Source organism: Ceratotherium simum, chromosome 29, assembly GCF_057802395.1.
Source record: "Ceratotherium simum simum isolate JZ-2026a chromosome 29, ASM5780239v1, whole genome shotgun sequence".
Taxonomy (NCBI): domain Eukaryota; kingdom Metazoa; phylum Chordata; class Mammalia; order Perissodactyla; family Rhinocerotidae; genus Ceratotherium; species Ceratotherium simum.
This window is the reverse complement of record NC_141928.1, coordinates 39,091,495-39,118,359: the sequence shown is the minus strand read 5'-3', so window position 1 is coordinate 39,118,359 and position 26,865 is coordinate 39,091,495. Positions and strand designations below refer to the sequence as shown.

The 26,865-nt window shown below is 43.0% G+C and overlaps 2 protein-coding genes across 2 annotated transcripts in view; both read right to left on the bottom strand.

The window, feature by feature from the left end:
- The window catches only part of LOC106800271 (reversion-inducing cysteine-rich protein with Kazal motifs-like), an 86,526-nt gene extending 74,816 nt beyond the window's left edge, over positions 1-11,710 (bottom strand). The window contains exons 1-4 of the mRNA XM_087419597.1: positions 11,690-11,710; positions 10,058-10,274; positions 9,624-9,965; positions 9,296-9,532 (exon numbers count right to left, since the gene is read on the bottom strand). Coding sequence (XP_087275723.1) covers positions 9,296-9,532; positions 9,624-9,965; positions 10,058-10,274; positions 11,690-11,710 — 817 coding nt within the window. The remainder of the gene's footprint in view (positions 1-9,295; positions 9,533-9,623; positions 9,966-10,057; positions 10,275-11,689) is intronic.
- The window catches only part of LOC101399189 (maternal embryonic leucine zipper kinase-like), a 55,747-nt gene continuing 36,955 nt past the window's right edge, over positions 8,074-26,865 (bottom strand). Inside the window, exons 7-9 of the mRNA XM_087419596.1 lie at positions 15,120-15,216; positions 13,443-13,621; positions 8,074-9,121 (exon numbers count right to left, since the gene is read on the bottom strand). Of these exons, the coding sequence (XP_087275722.1) occupies positions 15,213-15,216 (4 nt within the window). The 3' untranslated portion in view covers positions 8,074-9,121; positions 13,443-13,621; positions 15,120-15,212. The remainder of the gene's footprint in view (positions 9,122-13,442; positions 13,622-15,119; positions 15,217-26,865) is intronic.

The window sequence follows — 26,865 nt, the reverse complement described above, 5'->3', positions numbered from 1 at the left end:
GAGATAATAATGAGAGCCCTGACTACCTCACAAGATTACACAGATTATCTCTTAAGGATTACATAGAGCGAAGGAGAGCGGATGACAGAGCACTTGGAAAACACGTGCTGTGCAAATGTGAGCCACTGTTGTTCCCTGAAGGGAGTGGCAGGGGAGGGGAGGGGAGGGCAGTGGTTCCAGGGTCTACTGTCCTACAACCAGCACTAATAATAATCCCTTTTCCTGCCCTTCTTGGCCAAATGAACTGCTCATCTTTGCATAATAATTGTGAACATTTGTTGAGTTCTTCCTTTGCTAGGCATTCTTCTAAGATACATATATAAAATCTTCACTGAATCCCTCCAACAACTCTGTGAGATAGCTACTCTTATTATCGTCATTGGACTGATGAGGCACTGAGGCTGACACAGTTGACAAGCGGTGGTCTTACTTCTGAACTACACCAAGCTCTGTGCTATCCATTTCGGAGGCTTTTGCCATGCTTCAACTATGCGGTTGGCCTGTGACTTCCACTGGTAGTTGGGGTGTATGCACTGGAGAAGGAAGTGGCTCATCCCACTGGTACTAAAAACTAAAAAGCAGCCAATGACAAAACCCCTGAGTCTCACAGGGAGTCACACAGGTAGTCATGCTGCTCCGAGACGCTTCGTGACTCCCCTCTGATAAATAAAGGCCAAGCTCCTCAGCCTGGTCTTCTGGGCCTTCCCGTCTGATCAGATAACCTTTCCAGGCCTTTGTCTTACACTACAGGACCTTCTAAAACCACTTTCTCCATCATTTCATACGTGTCTGGGAGCCTCGTATGGGTTGAATTGCGTCCCCTCAAAAAAAAGGCATGTTGAAGTCCTAACACCCGATACTTCAGAACATGACCTGTTTGGAAATAGAGTGGTTGCAGGTGTAATTAGTCACGATGAAGTCACACCGGAGTAGGGTGGGCCCCTACTCCAATATGACTGGTGTCCTTATAAGAAGATGGCCACGTGAAGAGACACATGTGACCACGAAGGCAGAGACTGGAGCTATGCAGCTGCAAGCCAAGGAAGGCCGATGACGCCGTAAACCACCAGGAGCCAGGAAGAGGCAAGGATTCCCCTACGGGCTCCGGGGGAGTGTGGTCCTGCCGACACCCTGATTTGGGACTTCTCCCCTCCAGAACTGTGAGACAATAAATTTCTGTTATTTTTAAGCCATGCAGTTGGTAATACTTTGTTGCCACAGCCCCAGGAAAATAACACAGAGCCTCAGTCATTTAACTCCAACACTGCAGATCTGAGCCCAAGATGCATCAGGCCTTCCTTCTCCTGTCTGGTTCCTGTTCTCTTAGCCGGCCGTAGCATCCTTGGCAGTTTGCTCGTATGACACTCAGACAGTCACACCCATGACATTCCTACCTCTTCTGGCAGGCAGCACACCAGTGGTCTGTTTACTTCCCTGCACGCCCTGTGCTGGGCAGTCAGGTCCCCTGCCCCCTGCCTCTTCCTGGCTCAGGGCCAGCCCAGCCCCTCTGGGGAGACAGTGGATTGAAGCCCCTTTCTGGGTGCCTGGGAACCAGGCAGCGGCAGCTGCAGGGAAGGGAGAGACCAAGGGAAGGGGGGAGAAGGTGGGGGTGTAGGGGAAAGACTCAAGGAGAGCCCTTAAAAGTGGCTCTAGTACAAACCCAGAAGGTGAAATTAAAACCACAGCCTCGCCATAACCAGCATTATAAAGCACCGTGCAAGACTCGAGATGGAGAGGAAAGACTTTACTCGGGGGATTCTATATGGAGCTCAGCTCTGTGGGTCTTTGAGCCCAAACCCCATTCAAACCTGTGCTTTGAGGCCTTTTGACAGCATGAGAGATCCAAAGATAGCAAAATTCAGGCGAATGGGGACTGGCATTTTGCACGCCAAGGGCAAATCTTCTATGAATTGCCTTAAGGTGCACAGTAAGTAAAGACAAAGGTGCCTGTGATTTGTAGTTCGCAATGAGCAGTGCCTGCTGTGTGCAGGGGAACATGCGGGTGCTGTGTGTGGGGTGGGAGTACAGGGAGGAACAAGATGTTATACTTGCCCTCAAGCAGCACGCAGTCGTCCTTCAATCATTAGCGCAGGAGTGGACTTCTGTAATAGCATGCTGGAACACTCCAAGGCGATGCTTCCCAGTCCATGGGGTTGATTAGGGCTCCAGGGGGCATGGGACTCAGTCCTAATCAATCAGGTCATCACATTGCCCTGGCCACAGATCGGTGCAGAGGGGCACGTACCCAATCTCAGCAATGAAGAGTATGGAGTCTTTTGCTAGGATTGCTGAGAGCGATACATGTTCTCTCTTCTGTGCCAGGAGCTGCCATCGGCATCTTGCCACCACATGGAATCTCATATGAAGCCAACATAGTGGTGAGCACAGCTGAGAGATGGAGGAAGATTGGGAGCTGATGACATCATTTGAGCCATGCCAGATCCACCCCAGATTTTGGGTTATAGAAGCCAATAAATTCCATGTTTCTTAAAGTGGTTTATGTTACTTCCAATTCAAAATGTTCAATAAAAGACATATTAGAACCTCTTTTAAGTGAGTAACCAGATTAACCAATGCTTTCCATTCCCTATGCAAAATATACTACCAATTTATGCCTCTGTCTACTGAACACTCACAGCCAATAGGCTGCTTTCTGGTACTTCGTCTCCAAACTTGTTTATGTTAGTTGTAGTTATGACTGCAGTTATGTTTCTAATTAAGTAAACTGCAGAAACCAAAGTACAAAAGGAAAGACAGTTCCTGGTTCTATGAAAACTAAGTTAAATGCTTTCAAAAGACTTGATAAAAAGTGAGTATTTCAAAATTGCTTTTGGGCTAGATATGGATATATATGTAGTTAAAAATGAAACAATAAAAACATGGATGGGTTTTACACTCAGCTTGGGAAGGGTCTTTAGGTTCTTTTTACCCTCTAAAGAAACCAGTGCTGGAAATAGTGGATGATGCACACTGGGTGAGAAGGAGACTATTCATTGTCTTGTAAGAAGGCTTGCAGCTTCCACCTGGGACACGTGGAACATTTGTTCTGGGGAAGCTGGGTGCTATGTAAGAAGTCTATCTATCCTGAGACTGCCATGCTGTTAGGAAGCCCAACTAGCCACATTAAGGGAGAGAGAGAGATGCCCTGCTAACCCCAGCTATTCCAGCCATGTCAGCTTAGGTTCCAGAAAAGCGAGTGAGGAAGCCACCTTGGATATCTATCCCAGTGGAGCTTTCAGATGCCTCCAGCCCTAGCCACATCTGACTGCAACCTTACAAGAGATTCTGAGTGAGAACCACCCAGCTGAGCTCAGTCTACCCACAGAGCCACGAGAAATAATGAATTATTGTTTTTAGCCACTTAATATTAGGTCGGTTTGTTGTACAGCAACGGATAATCAGCGTTTTGTGGATGAAAGAAGAGAGTTACAAGAAAAGGGAGGTGGCCCCTAATGTCAAATATCATAAAAAGATCATGGAGGGTGAGAAAAGGCCGTTGTATTTAGCAATTAAGAAGTCACCATCATCCTTCAAGCACTGCAGTTTTAATAGAATGATGGCAGCAGAAGGCAAACTGGAAGTATTCCTGAGGTAAGTGAGTGGCAGGAAATAGATACAATGGTAGATTGGTTTTTTTTCTTTCTTTCTTTTTTAATAGTTGAACATTCACTGATGATCCTCGCCTGAATCAATTATCTCATCGGAGATTGCAAAATGGTGATTTTCTAATTCTATCAGTCCTTCTACATTTATTAGCTGACATTCTTCTGTAAAGAAGAGTTTTCCCTCATCAATTGGGGATGAACCTAATTTCTTCCTAAAATGGCAGGTTAAATGCTTCATTCTTTCTCTTTAATTACCAACTTCCTGACACAGAAGTTATTGTCATAGTATTTCCATTGGTGGCAAATGAGTGCTTTTTCTCCTTTCTCTTTCTCTCTTTGAGTATCACTATGGACTCATGTTTGGACCCATGTATCACATGTATACAAGGTGTTGCAGTCAATTACAGGCTAAATTAGTCTTTAGAGAAGCAATGGAGGATAAGCCTCAGGATGTGATCAGAAAATTCCTGGAAGAATATAGTGGTTAAAGAAACACACACACACACACACACACACACACACACACACACAAATTTATCCTTATCAGTAATCAAAAAATGAAAATCACAACCATATAAAAAAGAAAAACACTATAAAATATCCAGTTCTGCCAGTGGATATGTAACCCAGAGAAATTCTCACACAGCTCCATAAAGGACGCGTGTAAAGATATGCACAGCAGCTTTGTTTTTGGCTGTGGGGAGCTGGAGACAATTTGGGTGTCCATAATTGAAGAAGTCCTTAGGCAAAATGTGGTGGGTGGAGTACCAAGCAGTAGTTAGGAATGGCCCAGATCTTAAAAACACGTTGCTGCAAGGAGGAAAAAGAAGTAAAAAAATAGATATCTTACAATACTACTTACATAAGAAAAAAATACATGCATTCAAAACAGTAATACGCACTGAAACTAAACACTTACAAACAAAAGGATATACACTAGACACACTGGAATGATTTCCTATGGTGGGAAAGGGGAATGAGATTGGAGAATATGGATAAAGGAGAGAAGTAAATAAATAAAACTAATGCCACAGGCTTTGCAAGCGAGGAATAGGAGCAAGTCAATCCCCTACATTTAAGTAGAAATTATTAAATAAATAAGTTGCTACAATCTTTCTGGGAAGTAAAACCTTTGAAAACGTTGACCTAGCAATTCTAGTTTTAGGAATCTAGCCTAAGGAAGTAGAAACTCATGCCTATTAGCGTTACAACAGTGAGAAAAAGGGTCAGGGTGTGTTCTTTTGCCCTTGCCCACACCCTGTAATACCCATCCCTGGGTGTTTCAGGGCAACCTCAGAGGTGCTTCACAGGTGTTTCTGATCTGCTTGTGAACAAGTGTAGTCAGGAGGTGAATTGGTCGTTAAATTCATCATCTCCTGCTCCACCCCTTCCATTTGGCTTTGCTATTTCCACTGCCTTTGCTGGGCATGGTTACGACTGTCATTGAGTTCCACCTCTCCTGGAGGCCTGTAGTTGCTAAGGCTGCAGAGTATTCTTCTGTGGTGTAGCCGAGACTATCTTGCTCTTCTTTTGGTTTTATATACTAATAGAAGTCTATTGTTGTGTAATGATTTTTCAGTAAATAACTCTTTCAGTATTTTTTTATAGTGTCTCTCTTCTACCTACCCCACCCCATAGCCAAAACAATTGCAAACCAAGCTGGAAGACAAATGCAAGTAATAGATATGCTGGGCTTGAAAGTGAAATGGGAAATGCAAATAAAAACCGCAATGAGACACCTCTTCACACTCAGTAGGATGGCTAATATATATAAAAAAAGGAAAATAACAAGTGTTGATGAGGATGTGGAGAAATTGGAACCCTCGTGCATTGCTGGTGGGAACATAAAACGGTGCAGCCACTATGGAAAACAGTTTGGTGGTTCCTCAAAAAGTTAAGCGTAGAATTACCATATGATGCAGCAATTTCACTCCTATTCAAAAGAATCGAAAGCAGGGCTCAAATAGATACCTGTACACCAATGTTCATAGCAATATTATTCACAATAGCCAAAAGGTGGAAGCAACATAAATGTCCATTGATGAATGCATGATGGATAAACAAAGTATGGTATAAAGACGCAGTGGAATATTATTCAGCTTTGAAATGGAATAAAATTGATACATGCTACAACATGGTTGAACTTCGAAAACATCATGCTAAGTGAAATAAGCCAGACACAAAAGGACAACCATTGTATGATTTCATTTGTCTGAGGTACCTAGAATAGGGAAATTCATAGAGACAGAAAGCAGAATAGGGGTACCAGGGGCTGGGGGAGAGAAAATGGGAGAGTTATTGTTTAATAGGTGCATAATTTCTGTTTGGGATGATAAAAAATTCTGGAAATGGATGGTGGTGATGGTTGAATAACATTGTGAATGTAGTTGCTATGGACTGAATTGTGTCCCCCCTACATTCATATGCTGAAGTCCTAACACTCAGTGTGGTAGTATTTGGAGATGGGGCCTTTGGGAGATAATTAGGTTTTGAGGTCATGAGGGTGGGGCCCTCAAGATGAGATTAGTGCCCTTATAAGAAGAGACACCAGAGAGTTGGCTCTCTGTCTCTCTCCCCACCACGTGAGGTCACAGGGAGAAATCGGCCATCTATAAGCCAGGAAGAGAGCTCTCACCAGAAACTGACCATATTGGTACCTTGATCTTGGACTTCTAGTCTACAAAACTGTGAGAAAAATAAACTTCTGTTGTTTAAGCCGCCAGCATGTGGTACTTTTTTTTTTTATGGCATCCCAAGTTATGTCAGTAATTAACGCCACTGAATTGTATACTTGAAAATGGTTAAAATGATAAAACTACGTTATGTATATTTTCCCACAATCAAAAAAAAATGGAAACAAAAAGTGAAATGGGCAATCTGCTGTCTTGCCTCTCCTTTGTAAATCTCTGGATGCCAATCTCAGAAGGACATTTAGTAACTGTATAGTAGTGACTCTAGTCCACCTCCCTCAGCCCTTCTGCCTTATACGGATGAGGAGAGTGAGGGTCACAGAAGTGAATGATTTAACCATGATCATAGTTCTCTGTTCCTCCTCCTCTATTCCCTATCTTCGGGAATGGCACCACTATCACCCAGTTGCCCACGCCAAAGATCTTTGTCATCCTTGATCCTCTCTTTCTTCCTCAACAGCTATGTCTTGGTGATTCTACCACCTTAACACCGCTATTCCTACCATCTCTGCGCCAGCTTGGGTCACTTTCATCCCTTGCCTAATAGCTGTTTAGCTGGTTTTATTGCTTCTCTTCTTGTTTCTCTCTACTCCATTTTCTACACAGCAGCCAGAGTCCTTCCAAATTCCAATCTGATCATGTCATTCTCTCTAAACCCTTCAATAGCTCCCTTTAGTCACTTGGGCTAAATTCAAATTCCTCAACATGGCATTCAAGACTCTTCATGGTCTTCTGGTCTCCTCTTAACTCTCCACTCATCACCCAGCCCTCTTCAACTTGTGGTTCCCTAAACACATCACGCTCATTTGTCTTCCTGATGATTGCTGGAGGATGGAAATTTTCAGAGATAAAGATGACACCACGCACGAACGTGGTCCATTCTTTCTTTTGCACCCCTTAACTGGCAAGGTGAGGTGCCCAAGGCCTGGCCTGGCCCTTCTCCCATGTTTCCCTCGCAAGGCAGCCACAGTGGGCTCCTTTGGTTACTGGATTAAACTGCTTGTCTGCTCCTTTTCTTCTAGGGCTGTTGGGCGAGGCATTTGACCAAATTGGGGTTGCACAAGCTTCAACTGGGTTTGGGCTTTGGGGTGAAAATAGGTCTGATTTTGTTCAAGGCTGCTGAGCCCTATCAAAGGAGAGAGGAGGGCCGGCCCTGTGGCTTGGCGGTTGGGTGTGCGCGCTCTGCTGCTGGCGGCCCGGGTTTGGATCCCGGGCGCGCACCAACGCGCCGCTTCTCCGGCCATGCTGAGGCCGTGTCCCACACACAGCACCTGGAAGGATGTGCAACTATGAGATGCAGCTATCTGCTGGGGCTTTGGGGAAAAAAGAGAAAAGGAGGAGGATTGGCGGTGGATGTTGGCTCAGAGCCGGTCTTCCTCAGCAAAGAGAGGAGGATTGGCATGGATGTTAGCTCAGGGCTGATCCTCCTCACAAAAAGAAAAAAAAAGAAAAAAATGGAGAGAGGAATGCCATAGTTTATAGGCATAGTTCATGGGCATTCTACAGTGGGCATTGGGACTGAAGCCCCAGCTAGTAGTATGATGTTATCTGTCTCCTTTGTGACCAGAAAATCAAGAATGGGATTCAGGAAATACTAGGCGTCTTGGCCCATTATAATCTTTTTTTTTTTTTTTTTTTTTTTTTTTTTTGGTGAGGAAGATCGGCCCTGAGCTAACACCCCTGCCAATCCTCCTCTTTTTGCTGAGGAAGACCAGCTCTGAGCTAACATCTATTGCCAATCCTCCTCCCTCCCCTTTTTTTCCCCCAAAGCCCCCGTAGATAGTTGTATGTCATAGTTGCACATCCTTCTAGTTGCTCTATGTGGGACGCAGCCTCAGCATGGCCGGAGAAGCGGTGCGTCGGTGCGCACCCGGGATCCGGCCCGGGCCACCAGTAGCCGAGCGCACACGCTTAACCGCTAAGCCACGGAGCAGGCCCATTATAATCTTAATGTCTTCCCAGTCCACTTTCCCCCAACCTGCTCCACCTGGTAAACTCCTACTTATTCTTAAGTTCTTAACTTCCAAGAATATATCTCATCACCCTCCAAGGAGGTTGTCAACTCTTTGAAGGCCTGGACTCGACCTTCATCACTGTACCCCCAGTGCCTAACACTGTTGACGACCGTGTGAATGCAAGATCACGCACCTGGTAAGTGTCAGGTTGCCATCTGAAATGTCTGTTGCCAAAGATCCATTCCCACTTCTCTCTCACGGGGCCAGCCTACCACTGTGGCACTGGGCCTTGTCAACTTGCAGCTCTGTCTCTGCTCAGTCCCCAGTTGGTGGCTGCATATGGGGAACGGCTGAGGATAACACTTCATTGAAATGATCTAGTCAGCAGTTTAGCTGCGCCCTCACCCACCCGGCTGTACTTAGAGGCACTCCCGGCACACGGCTGAGTTCTTTTGTCCTCTACTGCTTTGATATGGGAGTCAGAGAAACATGAAAAGGAAATGGGTTCAGGGACCAGCATCACATCCAAGGAGAGGAGGGTGGCCAAGGGGGTCATGAATCTGCAGACTTCTCTCAGCAAAACTGTCAGCACAGCTCAAAAGCCTGTCCTCACCTCACAGCCTCTCCCTCTTCTGCGACTAGGCCCGGCGGGGTGGGATGGTTTGCTCTAAGTCTTTCCACAAGGGCGTTTAAAGTAAGAAAGAGCAAGACAGAGAAAGGGGCGAGGGGCCGGGGCTGAGGCAGCTGGCCTCTGCTCCGAGTTCAAGTCGGGTCTCCAGACTCAGAGAAGGCAGCGCATCTCCGTCTCTTGCCTTTCCGCCTCTGCTGTCCTCTCCGGGCCGCGGGGGCCGATTTCGCGCCGAGACGCAGCCTAAGAAGAGGAGAGGGAGTTTCTTCCGAGGCGCCGGGACGGGAAGAACTGCGAGGAGACAGCCAGGAGAGCGAGCGGCGAGGAGACCGCGGCTCCAGTGTGGGAGCGGAGGGAGGAGGCCGCGGCGACACGGCCGCGCAACGGGAGGCCGGCGGGCGGGCGGGCGGCAGCTACCCGGGCCGAGCGCCTGGCTACCCCGCGGGCGCGAACAGCGGCGCCGAGGCAGCCGCGAGCGCAGCCCCAGGCGCAGGCGGGCCCGGGTGGCGCGAGGCCTGGCCGGGAGGCCCCTGTCGCCCCCGGAGGCGGAGCCGGGCGGGGCTGCCCCCGAGCGGGGCTCTCGCGGCCGCCGGCCCTCAGCCTCCCCGCCCCGCGAGCGGCCCCGGCACAAGATGCCCCCCAGCGCCACCCGCCCTGCCCGGGAGCCCGGCGCCCATTGGCGGCGGCGGCGCGGCGTCCCCGCCCCTCCCCGGCCCCGCCCCCTCCGCCGCCGCCGCTTCCCGGCTCCGCCTCCTCCCCGTCCGGGAGCCGCCGCCGCCGCCGCCGCCGCCGCCGCCGGCCGCCTCAGCTCTCCGGGCCACGGGCCTCTCCGGGCGGGCGCCCAGGGTGGCGGCGCCTGCGGCCGAGCGCCGGGAGCAGGTACGGGGGCCGGCAGCGGGCCAGACGGGGAGGGGTGTGCGGTGGGCTCCGGGGTGGGGGCCGAGGGCGTGCGGTCCAGCCGCGCGGCCCCGCCGAGGCGGGGAGCGTGGTCGGGGTGAGCTTTGTCCGCCCGGAGCCCCTGGGAGCCCCGCGCCCCGCCGCGCCGAGCGGCTCTCAAAGCGTTTTCCCACCGGGGCAGCCCGGTCCCCTCGGGCGGCAGGGCAGGACCCCTCTAGGTCTCCGCCCGGCACAGGAGGAAACTGAGGCTTCCGGGGCAGTGACTTGCCCGAGGTCACATACCGGTGAGAGTCGTCGCCTGGCTGGCACCCAGCGCCGCAGGGGCTGGGAGGAGGAAGAGCCCCCCGCGGCCGAGAACCGGGAGAGATTGATGGGGAGCAGGGGGCGCTAGGCCCTGGTCCCAGGCTCGCCCACCCAACGCTCTTTGGGCTGGCTTGGGAGAAGAGGTCTCTGCGGCGTGGGACGGAGGAGCAGGGACCGCTTGGGGCTTGGTGGTGCCCTGGGGAGCGGATTTGGGGAGCCGCAGGGGGAGAGACCCCCGTAAGGGGTGTGCTCTCGGGGAAGAGGGCTTTCTTGAGCGAGTGGGCCAGAGCTTCAGAAACTTCTCATCGCGGGGACCGTTTGGTCTCTGCCAGGCCACCTTCTCTCCCAGACTACACCAACCCCGCTGGGCTGACTAGGAGGGAGGCCTGCCTGCTTTTGCGGAGACGCCCGTAAGGTGTCTTTTTCAGCAAAGGCCCCCAGTTTCGTTCATGCCCCGAACAGAAGTGCATATATGGCCCTGGTGAGGACATTTCTGCCACAGAAGGCCGAATGAGCTTTTTCCAGGTGGTCTGGACCTCTCACACTTGGAGAACCCCCAGAGACAGGACAGCTGTCCCAGGCGAGCGGGGAAGGAAGCTGGGAGCATGAGGACCAGTCACCCGCCTGCCTGCCTGGCATGTAACGCAGGACCCTGTACTGCAGGGGATTCCTGTTTTTCTTTGGGGTGGGTGATTGGGTTGGTTGTTTACTGAGGATACATCTTGGGAAGGGAAGGAAGAGAGGACTTGGAGTTCTAGAGGAGAGGGAGAGGGCACATGTTATAGGCAATGAAGAGGGTCCTGTGGAACTTGGAAACCAGAAGCTGTAGAATGGGGACAAAGGAGAGGCTAGTCAGTTTTGTGGGCAAAGGGAGATGAAAGGGCTGCTGAAGGGAGGGGGACAGTGTCTGGTCTAGAGAAAAAGATGGGAGTGTTTCAAAGAGGGAGCCAAACTGATGAGTTTGAAGGAGTCGGTTAGGGGTGGACAGTATCTTACAAGGTTGAGTAATAGGTTTTGGTCTGCAGTCACTGCGTTTTCTTTGAGCACGGACAGTGGTAGTACTTTTATATGAGCGTTTAGCTTTACTTTTCGCCACCCCCATTCTGTCTCCTGTTGTAAGGCCGCAGGCCCGTAGTGTTGTCTTGGAAGTAAGACTTGACAAAAGAGGAAAGGGAAAGACTAATTAGCCAATGCATTAATTAGGGCCCCTTGTCCTAGATGATTCCTTCTTTAACTCAGCTGTTTTCTTGCTGCCCTCCTGCACCTCAGCTTTGCAGTTGTGGTGGCTGTTGGCACGGTACTTGGGGAAGAACTGCCCCGATTCAGACAAGATGGGTTAGATTTTTCTAAACTAACACATATTTGACAGATATATATAAAAGCATGAAAATTTACTTATCAGAGACTTATAATCAGGGAAATGCAAATGGAAACAACAATGAGATGCCATTTCACAGCCATCAGATTGGCAAAAATTCAATGCTGTGATAACCAAGTGTTAGTAAGGTTGTGGGGATGTCAACTTTTATATACTGCTAGGGGGAATGTGACTGGATCCAGCCACACTGGAGAGCAGTGTAGTGATGTCTAGTTGAAGGAGGGCAGACATACCTGTTTACCCAAAATGTCCATTTCTGGCATGTACTCTAAGAAATCCTTGCACACTTGTCCAAGAAAATAAGTACAAAAGAAGTACAAGAATGCCCATTGCAGCTTAAATGTCCACCAGCAGTGGAATAGACAAATCGTTAGATAGTCCCACACAATTGATGGTATAGCATTGTGACAAATAAACTATAGCCACGTGCATTAAAGTGGTTGCATCTCACGAATATAATATGGGGTGGGAGAGCAAGGAACAGAAGAATTCTTACAGAATGTTTCCACTTGCATAAAATCTGAAAGCAGGCAACATTATGTTGTTTGTGGCTGTGTGCAGACGTAGTAATAGTAGAACAACGTGCATGGTAACGGCTAACACCAAATTCAGAGTAGTGATTACCTCTGGAAAGAGAAGATGAATGGGATTGGACAGGGGTACACAGAGGGCTTTAGTTGTACCTGTAATATTCTGTTACTGAAAACATCTGAATCAGATCATTGCAGATGAAGATTTCCTTATCTTGGGTGTATGGTACAGAGATATTCATTACATTATTTTAAATATTTTTTCAGATGTTTGAAGTACTTCTCACATGCAAAAAATTTTTTTGTTCATACAGGGTTTTTGCTCTGTAATAATGAAGCTCTAGCTACAGGCCCCCGCCCAGCACAGCCTGTTAGGCTGCAGGCTCGTGATCCTTTTCTCACCCCTTTCTGACCCGCACAGCCTAGTGTTGGCGGTGGCCAACTTTTATTTTGGAATTGCTGATAGGCATGGAGCATTTCCCAGTCTCTCTAAACATGCTAGTGACCTAGGTCTGCAGTTTGAGCTTTGTCAAAATATAAGTGCTCCAGGACATGCTGACTTATCAGATGTAGGGAGGGACCCAGAAATCTGGTTCTGAAAGGTTCCCCAGTAGATTCTGGTGTCCACTAAAGTTCAAGAACCACTGCCTTAGACTTCTGACTCTGGGCTGTACTGCATTTCAGCTTTGCTGCCTTCTGTTGCCCGTCCTGCATGACTGGGACTAATGTGGACCCATGTGATACTTAGCTCTTTTGCAGGGCACAAAAGAATGGTAGGGTTGGAAGCCACTGAATGTTAAGCCCTTCGTAATCCAGGCTAGCTATTCCTCTTATTTTCATGCAGGTAGCTAAGGGGCCCACCTCCCGCGAGGGCTGTTTATCCGGTTTTACAAATTTAACCACGTTTGTCACTATATGTGGTTTCATATAACTATAGGATAGGAGCGAAAAGGGTCTAACAAAGAAGGAAAACCATCAAATTTGGAGAAAGTAAACCCCCAAAGGTAAATGTATGTGATCATGCCTTCTTCTGCAGATGATAGTGATTGTTTTAGTGTTTAGCTTATGACATGCATGGGAAGTTCAGCTGTTTGAACCTGTAGTCTAAGATTATGGTCTTTAGGAAACAACTGATTATTCCTCAAGATGTAAGAGTTTCCTTTTTCCCAAATTTGCTGGTTTTCTTTCTCCACTCCACCCTTTTTGCTCTGGTCCTATTATGTTTAGGGATGAATTTCTATTAACAAATATGAGGATTTCTGGTAATGAAATTTGTGAAATGCCTGTTTGTCTTTGGCGAGGTGGTTCTTTCTGGAAATCTACTTTGGAGGTACAGTGTTGCCCCAGGTACATCTTTGCAGGGCTGCTGTGTAGGGTTGTGTAGATTGGGTGTAGCACAAGGACACCTATTTTGGGTGGCAAGTGGGAGTGGAAATCCATTCTGTGCTCCACTTACCAGGATGAGCAGAAACAGTTGTCTTGGCCCGTCTTTGGCCGAGCCCCTCCTTTTGCTCCTGGTGAGCACCGTGATCACCTTATCCAACCCCCTCTCAAGGCTCCCAAACACTGTTTCCTTTTCTTTTTAGAGTTTCCTCTACATGTGCTTGGTTGAGATCCATTTCCACTGTGCGACACCTTAAAAAACAGAAACACCCACGAGTAGAGCTGGGCCTCCTGCCTGCTGGGGCCCCCACAGGCTGTGCATTAGCTGAGCCTCACTCAGGTATGCCAGGGCCAGACAACCTCACTCCTCCTGAGGAGCACGAAGGCCATCTCCCACTAGAAAGTAGCTATCACCCTTCCCCCCACCAACTGCCACTTGGCAAAACTACTTTTCCCCTCCTTTTTTAAAAAATGTCAAATATACAGGAAAGTTGAACAAACAGTGCAATGAAAATCCAAATATCCTCTTAGATTCAACAGTTGTTACTATTTTGCCACACTTGCTTTCTCCACATATATAGACAGATAATAAATACAGTAAATACATAGATATCTTTGCTGAGCCATCTGAAAGTAACCCCTTGAAGATATATCATGATACTTCACTCTGAAACTCTTCAGCATACATCACCAATGAATAAGGGCATTTTCCTACAGAACCACAATACCATTAAGACATCAAGAAAATTAACAATAATGCCATAGTATCATCTCATAGTTCCCATTCTAATTCCCAAACTGTCCTCACAATGGATCCTGCTTAAAAAAATAGCTATAGAAGACAATGAAGGGTCATCTATGCAGCAGAACTGTTTATGCAAGACGAATGGGTTTTCTTGGAAACACCCTTTAGTATCTTTACTATCTGAGCGATGCTGTTAGTGGGTGTCTATACTCTACTGGCAGAAGTGCAGCGTAATATGGGCCCTAGAGAGGGAACCATGTGGCTGGGGCCAGGGCCACTGTTGCCAGCCTGCTGTATTTAAGATAAGGTGCCAGTCCTACTGCTGATGAGTTTCACAATTCTACCCCATAAGGAAGGCAGTGGCATCAGCTCCCGTAATGGCCACTGTCGACGCAAAATAACCAATGACCATTCTATAGATAAGAGAAATAAGGTGAGTTTACTTGAGCCAGAGTGAGGATTATAACCCAGGAAGGCCTTAGAAAGTGTTCCGGAGAAGCATGGTTTTCAGTACAGTCTTGTATCTTTTTAGAACAAAGAACATACATTAAACACACCCAGGATACATTTTTATCAAAATTTCAAAGAGGTATTCAATTGCAAACTTGCAGGTCAATGTGACGGTGATGTCAGGAAAGGGACTGATCCTGGTGTTCCCAATAGGGCGTTACCAATAGGGCATAGGAGGGGAAGTATGCATTCTTATCTTAAGAGAGTGTATTCTTTAATGGTTAAGCAGATGTACAATGCACGTTTGATAGGCCATAAGTCAGGCTTTTTAGTTCAAGCCGAATCAGTTTTGAATCCAAATAGTTACCGCATATACCTCAATATGTGAAAATCTCTTGTCACCACAAACCATCCTCATACAGTCAGACAGACATTCCTACAGTCTCCAACAGAATCTACATGATGGTTTATCTTAGTCAGGTTTATCAGATATGAAAGAAGGAAATGTGGTTACATACGCTAAAGATGAAAGAGTCTGAAAAACAGAACACTTACCGCCTCTCAGGGCTAATGACACCTGTCATTAACCTCTCTGTTCCTGCTGAATTTACTGGAATTTTAATTGGAGTTTCCTTCAGGCACTGGTTTCTAGCTATTAGAAAAAAAGAAAACATTTGGTTTAAATGTAGCTGACACTATGGTTTCAAAATTTCTATTGTGGGAGATCAAAATTGGCCACCCCAAAATATGTCTCTTTACCTTATTTTCTCTGAAGAACATTTGCACTTCCCCTCCCAAACTGCCTAAAGAATTTAACATAGAAGGCCTGTTACAGGAAGGAGCCACTACCATATGATGGCTGTAATATGTAAAATAGATGCTGTGATAGGAAAGGCACCAACAAGTCAATCTTATCAAAAATTCTGTCTCTCCCAGGACACATTCTCTAGGTGGTCCTGTAAAGAGTTATCAGACAAACATTTGCATTTTCATCTCCATGTGAATTGTCGTCTTCCCCTCTGAGATCCCCCACAGCTACCCCCCCATCCCCAACATCCTCCTTTGTCTTTATCTATTTAAGGTGAAAACCTCTGCCATTTGTTGAGAAACTCAGTTTCCGTGGTTTCTCCCATGTATACGTTATTAAACTTTGTTTGATTTTCTCCTGCTATTCAGTCTCATGTCAATTTAATTTGTAGCCCAGCTAGGAAGGACCCTGAGTGGGTAGAGGATACTCTTCCTCCCCCAACACTATCAATAATGCAGACATCACCTTGTTCATTGACTCAGAAATATTGTAATCACCTGGCCAGTGATGTTAAGGCTCTTTCTTTAAAGAAATGCTTCTGGGCCAGCCTGGTGGCGCAAGCAGTTAAGTGCACATGCTCCACTTTGGTGGCCTGGGGTTCATGGATTTGGATCCCAGGCGCGCACCAATGCATTGCTTGTCTAGCCACGCTGTGGCGGCATCCCATATAAAGTAGAGGAAGATGGGCATGGATGTTAGCTCAGGGCCAATCTTCCTCGGCAAAAAAAAGAAGAGGATTGGCATCGGATGTTAGCTCAGGACTGATCTTCCTCACACACACAAAAAAACAAATGCTTCCGTGTGATTTATAATAAAAACAGAATCATTTTTCTTTGCACGTGTTGCTCCTCTTTTTCTTCACTGCAAAACTGAAGCTGTGCTTATGATTTTATTATAAATATATGAAAAATCTAAATAGATCATATAAATACAGATTTCATGATTACTGATTGTCTTTTCTGTAAATAAAACTCAATCTGTATTTATACAAGGACCCAATTTATGCCTTTAATTCATACAGTATTGAGAGGTGTTAATTCAGTTCATAGCCTGATTCAGCTCCTGTTAGGCTAAGAGAACAATCCCCTGTGAAAGCCTGACAACAGTTTCTAAAGAGGCTTGAGCTTTGGCTATTGTTCTATTCCCTACTCCAGAGTTGTGTGGCTTATTCTAGCGAGGTGTTTGTATCCCAGACGGTTTGTGAAAAACCTGCAACAACGAATCTGGTTACCACTGATTACTTAACTTTTTGCTTATGATCTAAAAGTTGTAATAATATTCACTTTATAATAAATACATGATATCAAGTTTTTAAAAAGATGGAAGGTTTTGTTTATGACTACTCAGCACTATTCTCACTGGTTCCACAAGAACTAGAAAATAAGATCAATTCATAATATCTGTGTGGGGCTGGCCCAGTGGCGTACCAGTTAAGTTTGCGCGCTCCACTTCAGCCCAGGGTTCGCGGGTTTGGATCCCGGGTGCACACCGACGCACTGCTTGTCAAGCCATGCTGTGGCGGCGTCCCATATAAAGTAGAGGAAGATGGGCACGGGTGTTAGCCCAGGGCCAGTCTTCCTCAGCAAAAATGTTAGTTCAGGGCTAATCTTCCTCACACACAAAAAACAATAATAATAATAACATCTGTGAAAACAGCTTTCATCTTTATATACTAACAGTATCTACTACCACAATTACCCTTCAGCAAATTGTCACTGACTGGATTGTACAGGATTCAGAAAGGAGAAATTAATGCTTATATCAAAATGACTCAGTAAAAGTAAAATGCAGAGAGAGCACTAATGGGAGCTCTCAACTGGGGCTTTAGCCACTTGCGTCTCTTATGTTTAAAGAAAAACGGCCAGTCATAGCTTTTGACCAACACAGTCTTTCTCACAGGAACAAGATATGTAAACTGATGACACCTTAAGATTATAAATTCTAAAACTATCCAGATTTCAAAACCTTCAGAATTAGATAAAAAGTAAAATTTATCAATAATAAAAGGGACTGAAAGCATCAAAGGCTTAAAAACAACAGCCCTCAATGAGCTAAGGTCCATCTTATCTCCCTGCCCAACCTCCTGATTCACAGGACGTTGTGGCGATATTAAGAGAAATAACAGGAGACAAAGAGACACCCCCCTTGTTAGGAAGAGATGCAATAGCAGCCACCACTGAGGTCCTACTGCATGCAGATGTTACCTGACTGAACCCTCATAACCACCACAGGCAGCCACACACAAACACATGTCACACCAAAGTAGTCTCACAACTTAGGGGAAAGTGGTGTTTGAGTTGATGAACTGGAAAATTCCATTAACATAATAATAGAACTTTCAGCAAATATTCTGACAAATATTTTCAGAATATCTTTATGTATAAGAAGCAGACCTCTGGATCCAATGCCTATCAGCCCCATTAGCAAACTGGGAGCATGATGGCAGGATGTGGATTAGCAGCAGTTCACATGGCAATGTTTCAGAGTTTGGGTTCATTAGGGTCTTAACATAAAACAATAGTAGGTCACAAACGCTGGAAAAAAAGGCTTTTAATAAAGTTTATAGGTCGTTTAAAAAAGTGACAGAGTCTAGATCACAGTAAATAAAATCTCTTCAGGGTCTAATGTATCCATTCCTTCATTCAACGGATATGGCCCGCACCATATACCAGGCATGGGGCACCTACTATGTATCAGACAACAGACGTGGCCCCCTCTGTGTACTAAGTGATGCTGCAATAAATGTGGCAGACAGAGTCTCTACTCTCCTGACGCTTCCTGTCTTACCCTGGTGAGACCCAGGACTGGAAAACTGGGTTCACTTCTGGGCACTGTGTTTTAAGAGGCACATGGACAAAACAGAATGTGTCCAGATGAGGCCAGCAAACAAAACACTGAGGTCATAAAGGAATCAGCTTAAATCATTGGTGGTGAGTAACCTGAAGAGGAAACCAAGAGAAATGAGAGAGTTGTAATATCTGGATAAAGATACACATATCTGGAAGGGCATCATGGATTTATCCCATATGCTGGAGTATGGGCAATGATACAACAGGCAGAGAAGGATCAGATACCAGAACTGGAGATCCAGATGAGTGTGAAGGGCTCAGCAGAGACTTCCACTTCAGTCCTTATAAATGGGGGCGAAGGGGCAAGTTCAAACCTGGACACATGACCTTGGGCAAATCACTTGTCTGAGTCCCTGGTTCTTCAGCTGTGACAAGGCAGGGGGATTAAAGGAGCTCTAACTTGCCTGTCAGCTTTGATCTTCTATGATGCTATGATTCAACTTGACATATGTGAAAAAGAGAAAAACTTAATATCATTTAAGAAAAATCGGAAGTTGATAATATGCTTCCATTTCAACTAATGCAAATAACATATGATAAAAAGCAGCTTGGCTTCTAGAAATTCCTGAGAGCAATGCTAGTCATTTCTGACCTGCTGTATGTTTATTTAGCATGGTGAGAAGAATGGAATTTGAAGGTATTTTACCACTGCTTAATCCACATAGCAAATACCTTTTGAGGGTATAGAGTAACAATTTGGTGTAGCGAGTATTTCTCTTTTATGCTGGTTCTTATTAACTGAAGTCTTTGGCTCAGGACATACAAAGCACTCTTCATTCTTTACAGCAGAATTAGGAGTATATACATTCTCTTTGTTCTTTAATTTATTGGCAGATGCTCCGCCTAACACTGGAGTTAATGATTTAGTCTCCAGACCATTTGAGTCTGTCCTATGCTTGGCAAACTGGAAAAAAACGTTACTGAATAAAGCACACTGAAGAAGAAGAAAAGTCAATTTCTTTACAATATGCCTTAATCATTTGCAAATTACCTTGCACCATTTTTATTAAAATAAAATACTATCAAAAGGATATTATTGGCAATACCAGGAAATTTGAAAATGTATATTCAGTGCTCTTTAGTACATGAAGATCACTTTAGTCTGTTCTATTGATAGGTAATTTTCAACATATTTCAGGCTGAGTGTTTAATCAAACACACCCAGATCCTAGGTAATATTGAGAATGGCCAGAAATAAATCCCTAAGAATCGCTTCCCATACTTAGATTGCCATGGTTTGTCTCTAATATGCACCAAAAAATAAAGATTTAGTCAACGATTAGGGCAGAAAACCCATGTTAAAATACTATAAGGGCATCTACCTACCATCTCGGATAATCAACAGCATGGGTTATAACAGCCACGGAAGCCTTAGACCTATGCAAGGTGCTAAGTCAGGTCCAGAGCTCCCCTATAAAGCCAGCAGGGGCTATAACTAAAACAAAAGGGGGAATTAAATATAAATCTGCCTTGCAAAGGAGTTGGCAAGAAAACGTATCTGTCTTGGCCTTGGCTCTGGAAGAAAAAAAGAGTCTCCTTTAATAATTTCTAAGTAACCACAGGACAGTCTTCACAAAGGTTTGGGCCCAAATTCATACTACCTGCGTGGTTCTGGAAATCTCAAGCCAAAAATTTAACTTTAGTCTTAAGTCAGTTATGTCTCAGGAGTGTGGTAGAAGCAAACACAACTTCTATCTGAAAGAAAAGCTTTAATCCATCACAACCTAAGCCTTCAACCTCAATCCAAGCCTCAAAGAATTCCCACAGAGTACCAAGAAAAATGAGCCTATAAAAATATTTGCAAAAGACACAAACACCATGAAAAAAAGTCAACAGAAAAAAATAAACAGAATCAAACCCATAAAGATGTCAGATATTAAAATTATCAAATATAGAACACAAATATGTCCATATGTTTAAAACAATAAAAGAAAACTGAAAACATGGGAAAAGACTACTAAAATGTTAGTTTCTAAAAAGAATAAAAGTCTCTAGAAACAAAAAAATGTACTGATAAAAATGAAAAACTCAATGGACATGTCAAATAGACAGATTAGATACAAATAAAAAAAGAATTTGTGAATGGGAAATAAATCTGAAGAAATTTATCCAGAATGTACTCCAAAAAGAAAAAGATATAGGATATATGAAAGAGAGTTTAAGATAAATAGAAAATGAAGTGAGATGGTCTACCATAGGTCTATTCTAAATTCCAGAGATAGATACTAGAGACAAGAAAAAAACCCCAATTTTTCAAGGAGTTTCCAAATTTATTAAAGATATAAATCCTTATATATAGGAAGCACAGTGAATCATAAACAAGATCAATAGTGTGTAATCTAGGAGAAGGTGACCAGAGATTAAGTGTTCTAAGGACTTCATATGTTTGGAAGGAAAATAAAGACACAAATTAACTTTATATTTGGTTAAATTAGCATGTTAAAAATTTAGAGTAAATATTAAAAGAACAGAAGTAAAATAGAAACCAATGGAATAAGGAGAGAATATTAACATAAAAAGCAAGAAATATGGGAAAAATTACAGAAAAAGTGGGAAAAATAGAGAACACAAAATAAGATGGCAGATATATGATAAATACATTAGTAATCAAAATAAATGTAAGTTTGTCAGGCTCTCAACTCAAAAGACAAAGATTTTGTTTGCATACCAAATTGAGCTCTATGTTGTTTTAAAGAAATATAACTAAAATATAAGGGCATGAAAGATTGAAAATAAAAAAATGAAAAAATATATACTAGACAAATGACCAAAAGTAAATCAATATAGCTATCTTAACATCAGAGAAACAAACAAACTTCAAGGAGAAAAACATCACTAGTAATAAAAAGAATCACTATAAATGATAAAAATTCTGAATTTATATGCTAATTATATAGCTTCAAATATATATAAAGCAAAAAACAGATAAAACTACAAAGAGAAAATCATAAACTACAATCACATTAGAAGATTTTTAACAGATCCTACTCTCAAGCAAATTTATGGATCAAGCAGACAATAAATTAGTATGGACACAGAAGATTTAACAGTAGAATTTACTAAGATTGATCTAATAGACAAATAAGAAAATAACAAAATAGAAACAACGATATAATAGATAGAACTAACAAAGCCAGAAATTGATTCTTTGAAAAGACTAATAAAACTGACAAAACTCTGGCAAGACTGATCCAAAAAATGAAGGAGTGGCAAATAAACAAATACACTTTAGAAATGAAAATGGGGACATAAACAGATAGTACAGATATTAACAAGATCATAATATCCTCCTGTTGACTTTATGCCATTGTCTTTTAAAACTTAGATGAAATGGACACTAGAAAAACAAAACTCACCAAACTGACAAGAAAAAAAAGTCAATAAGCACCTACTTATCACTAGCTACTTTAAATGTCAATGAACTAAATCCTCCCATCAAAAGACACAGGGTGGCTGAGTGGATAAAAAAACAAGACCCATACATATGCTGCGTACAAGAGACACACTTCAGGCCTAGAGACACTCACAAACTGAAAGTGAAGGGATGGAAAAAGATTCTCCATGCAAATGGCAATGAAAAGAAAGCTGGAGTAGCAACACTTATATCAGACTGACTAACTAAATAAAATCAGACTTTAAAACAAAAACTGTAACAAGACAAAGAAGGGCACTACGTAATGATCAAGGGAACAATCCAACAAGAGGATATAACACTTGTAAATATCTATGCACCTAACATAGAAGCACCTAAATATATAAAGCAATTATTAATAGACATAAAAGGAGAAATAGACACAATAATAGTAGGGGACTTGGACACTCCACTTACATCAATGGACAGATCATCCAAACAAAAGATCAACAAGGAAACATTGGCCTTAAATGACACAGTAGACCAGATGGACTTAGTAGATATACAGAACATTCTATCCCAAAACTGCAGAATACACATTCTTTTCGAACGCACATGGAACATTCTCCAAGATAGATCACATATTAGGCTACAACACAAGTCTCAATCAATTTAAGAAGACTGAAATAATACCAAGCATCTTTTCTGACCACAACAGTATGAAACTTGAAATCAACTACAGGAAGAAAATCAGAAAAGCCACACATATGTGGAGATTAAACAAAATGCTACTGAACAATGATTGGGTCAATGAAGAAATCAAAGGAGAAATAAATACCTGGAGACAAATTAAAACAAAAATGAAAACAAGACCTGCCAAGATTTATGGGATACAGCAGAACTGGTTATGAGAGGGAAGTTCATAACAATATAGGCCTACCTCAACAAACAAGAAAAATCTCAAATAAACAATCTAATAGTACACCTAGAGGAACTAGAAAAAGAAGAACAAAGCCCCAAATCAGTAGGAAGTAAATAATAAAAATCAGAGTGAAAAATAAATGAAATAGAGACTAAAAACACAGTAGAAAAAAAATAAATGCAACCAAGAGCTAGTTCTTTCAAAAGACAAAATTGACAAACCTTTAGCTAGACTCACCAAGAAAAAAAGAGAGAAGGCTCAAATAAAATCACAAACAAAAAAGGATAAATTACAACAGATACCTCAGAAATATAAAAGATTATAAGAGAATACTAGGAAAAGCTACATACCAACAAATTGGATAACATAGAAGAAATGGATAAATTCTTAGAATCATACAACCTTCCAAGACTGAATCAAGAAGAAATAGAGAATTTGAATAGACCAATCACCAGTAAGGAGATTGAAACAGTAATCAAAAACCTCCCAAAAATAAAACTCCAGGACCAGGCAGCTTTCCTGGTGAATTTTACCAAATAGTCAAAGAATTAATACCTTTCCTTCTCAAACTCTTCCAAAAAATTGAAGAGGAGGGGAAGCTTCCTAACTTATTCTACAAGGCCAACATTACCCTGATACCAAAGCCAGACAAGGACAACACAAAGGAGGAAAATTAGAGGCCAATATCACTGATGAACATCGATACAAAAATCCTCAACAAAATACTAGCAAATCGAATACAATAATACATTGAAAAGATCATACACCATGACCAAGTAGGATTTATTCCAGGGATGCAGAGATGGTTCAACATCCACAAATCAATCAACGTGATACATCACATTAACAAAATGAAGAATAAAAATCACATGATCATCTCATGAGATGCAGAGAAAGCACTGACAAGATATAGCATCCATTTAGAACAAAAACTCTGAATAAAATGAGTATAGAAGGAAAGTACTATAGCATAGTCAAGGCCATATATGACAAACTCACAGCTAACATCATACTCAATGGAGAAAAACTGAAAGCTGTCCCTTTAATAACAGGAACCAGACAAGGATGCCCACTTTCACCACTCTTATTTAACATAGTATTGGAAGTCCTAGCCAGAGCAGTCAGGCAAGAAAGAGAAATAAAAGGGATTCAAATTGGAAAGGAAGAAGTAAAACTGTCATTATTTGCAGATGACATGATTTTATATATGGATAACCCTAACGAATCTACCAAAAAACTTTTAGAAATAATAAATGAATAAGTAAAGAAAGGATACAAAATCAACATACAAAAATCAGGTTGCATTTCTGTACACTAACAACAAAGTAGCAGAAACAGAAATTAAGAATACAATCCCATTTACAATTGCAACAAAAAGAATAAAGTACCTAGGAATAAATTTAACCAAAGTGGTGAAAGGCCTGTACACTGAAAACTATAAAACATTGCTGAAAGAAATTGAAGAAGACACAAAGAAATGGAAAAATATTCTATGCTCTTGGATTGGAAGAATTAACATAGTTAAGAGGTCCATACTTCCTAAAGCAATCTACAGATTCAATGCAATCTCAATCAAAGTTCCAATGACATTTTTCACAGAAATAGAGCCAAGAATCCTAAAATTTATATGGAACAACAAAAGACCCCAAATAGCTAAAGTAATCCTGAGGAAAAAGAACAAAGCTGGAGGTATCACACTCCTTGATTTCAAAATATACTACAAAGCCATGGTAATCAAAACAGCATGGTACTGGTAAGTTTAAAACTTTTAAAAGCAATATATGTGAATGCATTTATGACTTCTGCATAAGGAAGGATTTCTTTAAAAAGACACAAAAATTACAAACCATAAAGGAAAATACTGACAACTTCTAACTCATTAAAATTAATGACTTTTGTCATCAAAACAAAAAGACAGATGACAAACTCAGATAATATATTTGCCACACATAACCTTTGTTAAATTAAGAACTTCAAGAAAACAAGAAAAAAGAAACAATCCAATAGAAAAATATGCGAAGCATATGAAAAACCATTTCACAGAACAGGAAATACCACTGGCCAATCAATATATGAAAAGATGCGTAAGTAATCAGAAAAGTACAAATTAAAACCACAGTGATTGGGGCCAGCCCGGTGGCATAGTGGTTAAGTTCACACATTCCACTTCGATGGCCTGGGGTTCGCAGGTTTGGGTCCTGGGCCCGGACCTACATACACCTCTCATCGAGCCATGCTGTGGCAGTGTCCCACATACAAAAAAACAGAGGAAGGCTGGCACAGATGTTAGCTCAGCAACAATATTCCTCAAGCAAAAAGAGGAAGGTTGGCAACAGATGTTAGCTCAGGGCCAATCTTCCTCACCAAAAAGAAACCACAGTGAGATATCACTTTACACAAACCAGATTAGAAAATATTAAATAGCTAAAAGTATCAAGTATTGATAAGTATGTAATATCAAGTATTGATAAGTATGTGGAGCAATGGGAACACTCTTATACTGCTGGTTGAAATATAATTAGTACAACCATTTTGGGGAAAAAATTGGCATTATCTGGTAAGGCTGAAGATACTCATTCCGCTCCTAAGTATATATCCTGTAGAACTGTCACACACATGTACCAGGGGCCTTGCTGTGCACAAGAGTTAACACAGTGGTCCTGGCTGGACTCTGGGGACTCAGCTCTTAAAACGTTCCCAACGAAGATAAGTCTGTTCGTATGTCTGGGGCACTGAAACCTGCTACACCAGGTTGTACGGACTGCACAGTGTGATTTATGCTGAACACCTGCTTTCCTTCTGAAGTCTAGAATTTCTATGATTGTGACTGATCACACAGGCAAAGTGCCTGTGTAACCAGCCCCCAGTAAAAACTCTGGACTCTGAGTCTCTGGTGAGCTTCCCTGAGCAGAAACATGCACACCCGCTGCTGTACTTCACGCGGAAGGAAGGAGGGCACTCTGCTGGCCCCCTTGGAGAGAGCGGAGGAAAAATAGTAAGTATACATTCAAGATGCTCGACCAACTCCAAGTAGGAGAAAAAGATGATCAAAAGGAGAGGAAAACAGATCAGCTGCTGCTCTGAGTTGGGGGGAAGGGGAAGCTGACTACAAAGGGGCATGAGTGAATTTTGGGGGGCCGCAGAACTGTTCTTGATTTGGTGGTGGTTACACAACTATGCATTTGTCAAAACTCATAGAGTTGTGCACTAAAATGGTGAATTTAACCATTTAACTACACGTAAATTATACCTCATTAAAAAAAAAAAAAGGGGGGGGGGTGGTAAAGTGCTCCAAACTGGAATCTTGGCTTTCTTCAACTTGGAAATAATTGGCCTCCCTTTCATTCATATTCTAACAATCTCTCATTAATGTTTCCAACAGCATAGGAATTCATTAAATTTGCAAGAACATACTAGATCTCATGTTACAGCCTGGAGGTTTTTGTAATCAAGACAACATATCCTTCTTTACTTAGCAATAAAAATAGCCAACCTGTGGTGTTTGGGGAGTAGCCACACCTGTTGATGAATTGTCTACACACCATTCCTGGTCTATTAATCCAGCCACATCATTTTCATCACCTGTGGTGACATCTTCTAGACTCAGATTCTTTGACTATTCAAACACAGAAGAACTTAAGAGACACCACCACCATGACTCAATTTTTAAGATAGTGTATTCCTGGCACAGGGCAAGGCCCCGGAAGCAGAAACAAATGAGAGATCGTATACTGAAGGAGCTCACTATTCAGTACAGAAAACAGAAGTCTAGATAGGAGAATCTTTGACTCTCAAACAATGTCTTGGAACATTCTTATGTTACATGGCATACTACATAGCTTATCATTGTCCAATAATTGCTATAATAGCAGACAAATAACTCCTCTGCGTATCTACAAATAAAAAGCTCTGACCAAGTAGAAGATGGAAGGGAAACAACTTGAAAACACAGGTTTCTTAGTTGTAAGAACAGAGTAGTTAGCAGCAGGAATAAATTAGCCTTAGGAAAGATCTGCTGGGGACAGAGTATTTGAGGTCCTGTGCTAACAATACCACCAGAGTCATTTATTTTCCCTCATTCGTCCCCCTGTATAAACTAAGGGTATACCAAATATACCCTAAATTCTAAGACTGTGGGGTGTAATTGGATTTTTTATTTCTCCCTCCTTCCGTTTTCCCCCAACATCTAGTTAACCTGGCCAGGCAACTTTAATTTCTTAACCACATCCTTTCTCCTCCAGTCCCATTGCCACTGTTCTAATTCAAGGACAAATCTTCTCAGACCTGAACTGTTCAAACAGACAATATGGTCTCTGCCACCAATCTTCCACCCTCTCACCCGGGGATGACAGAGTTCATAATAGTTTAGA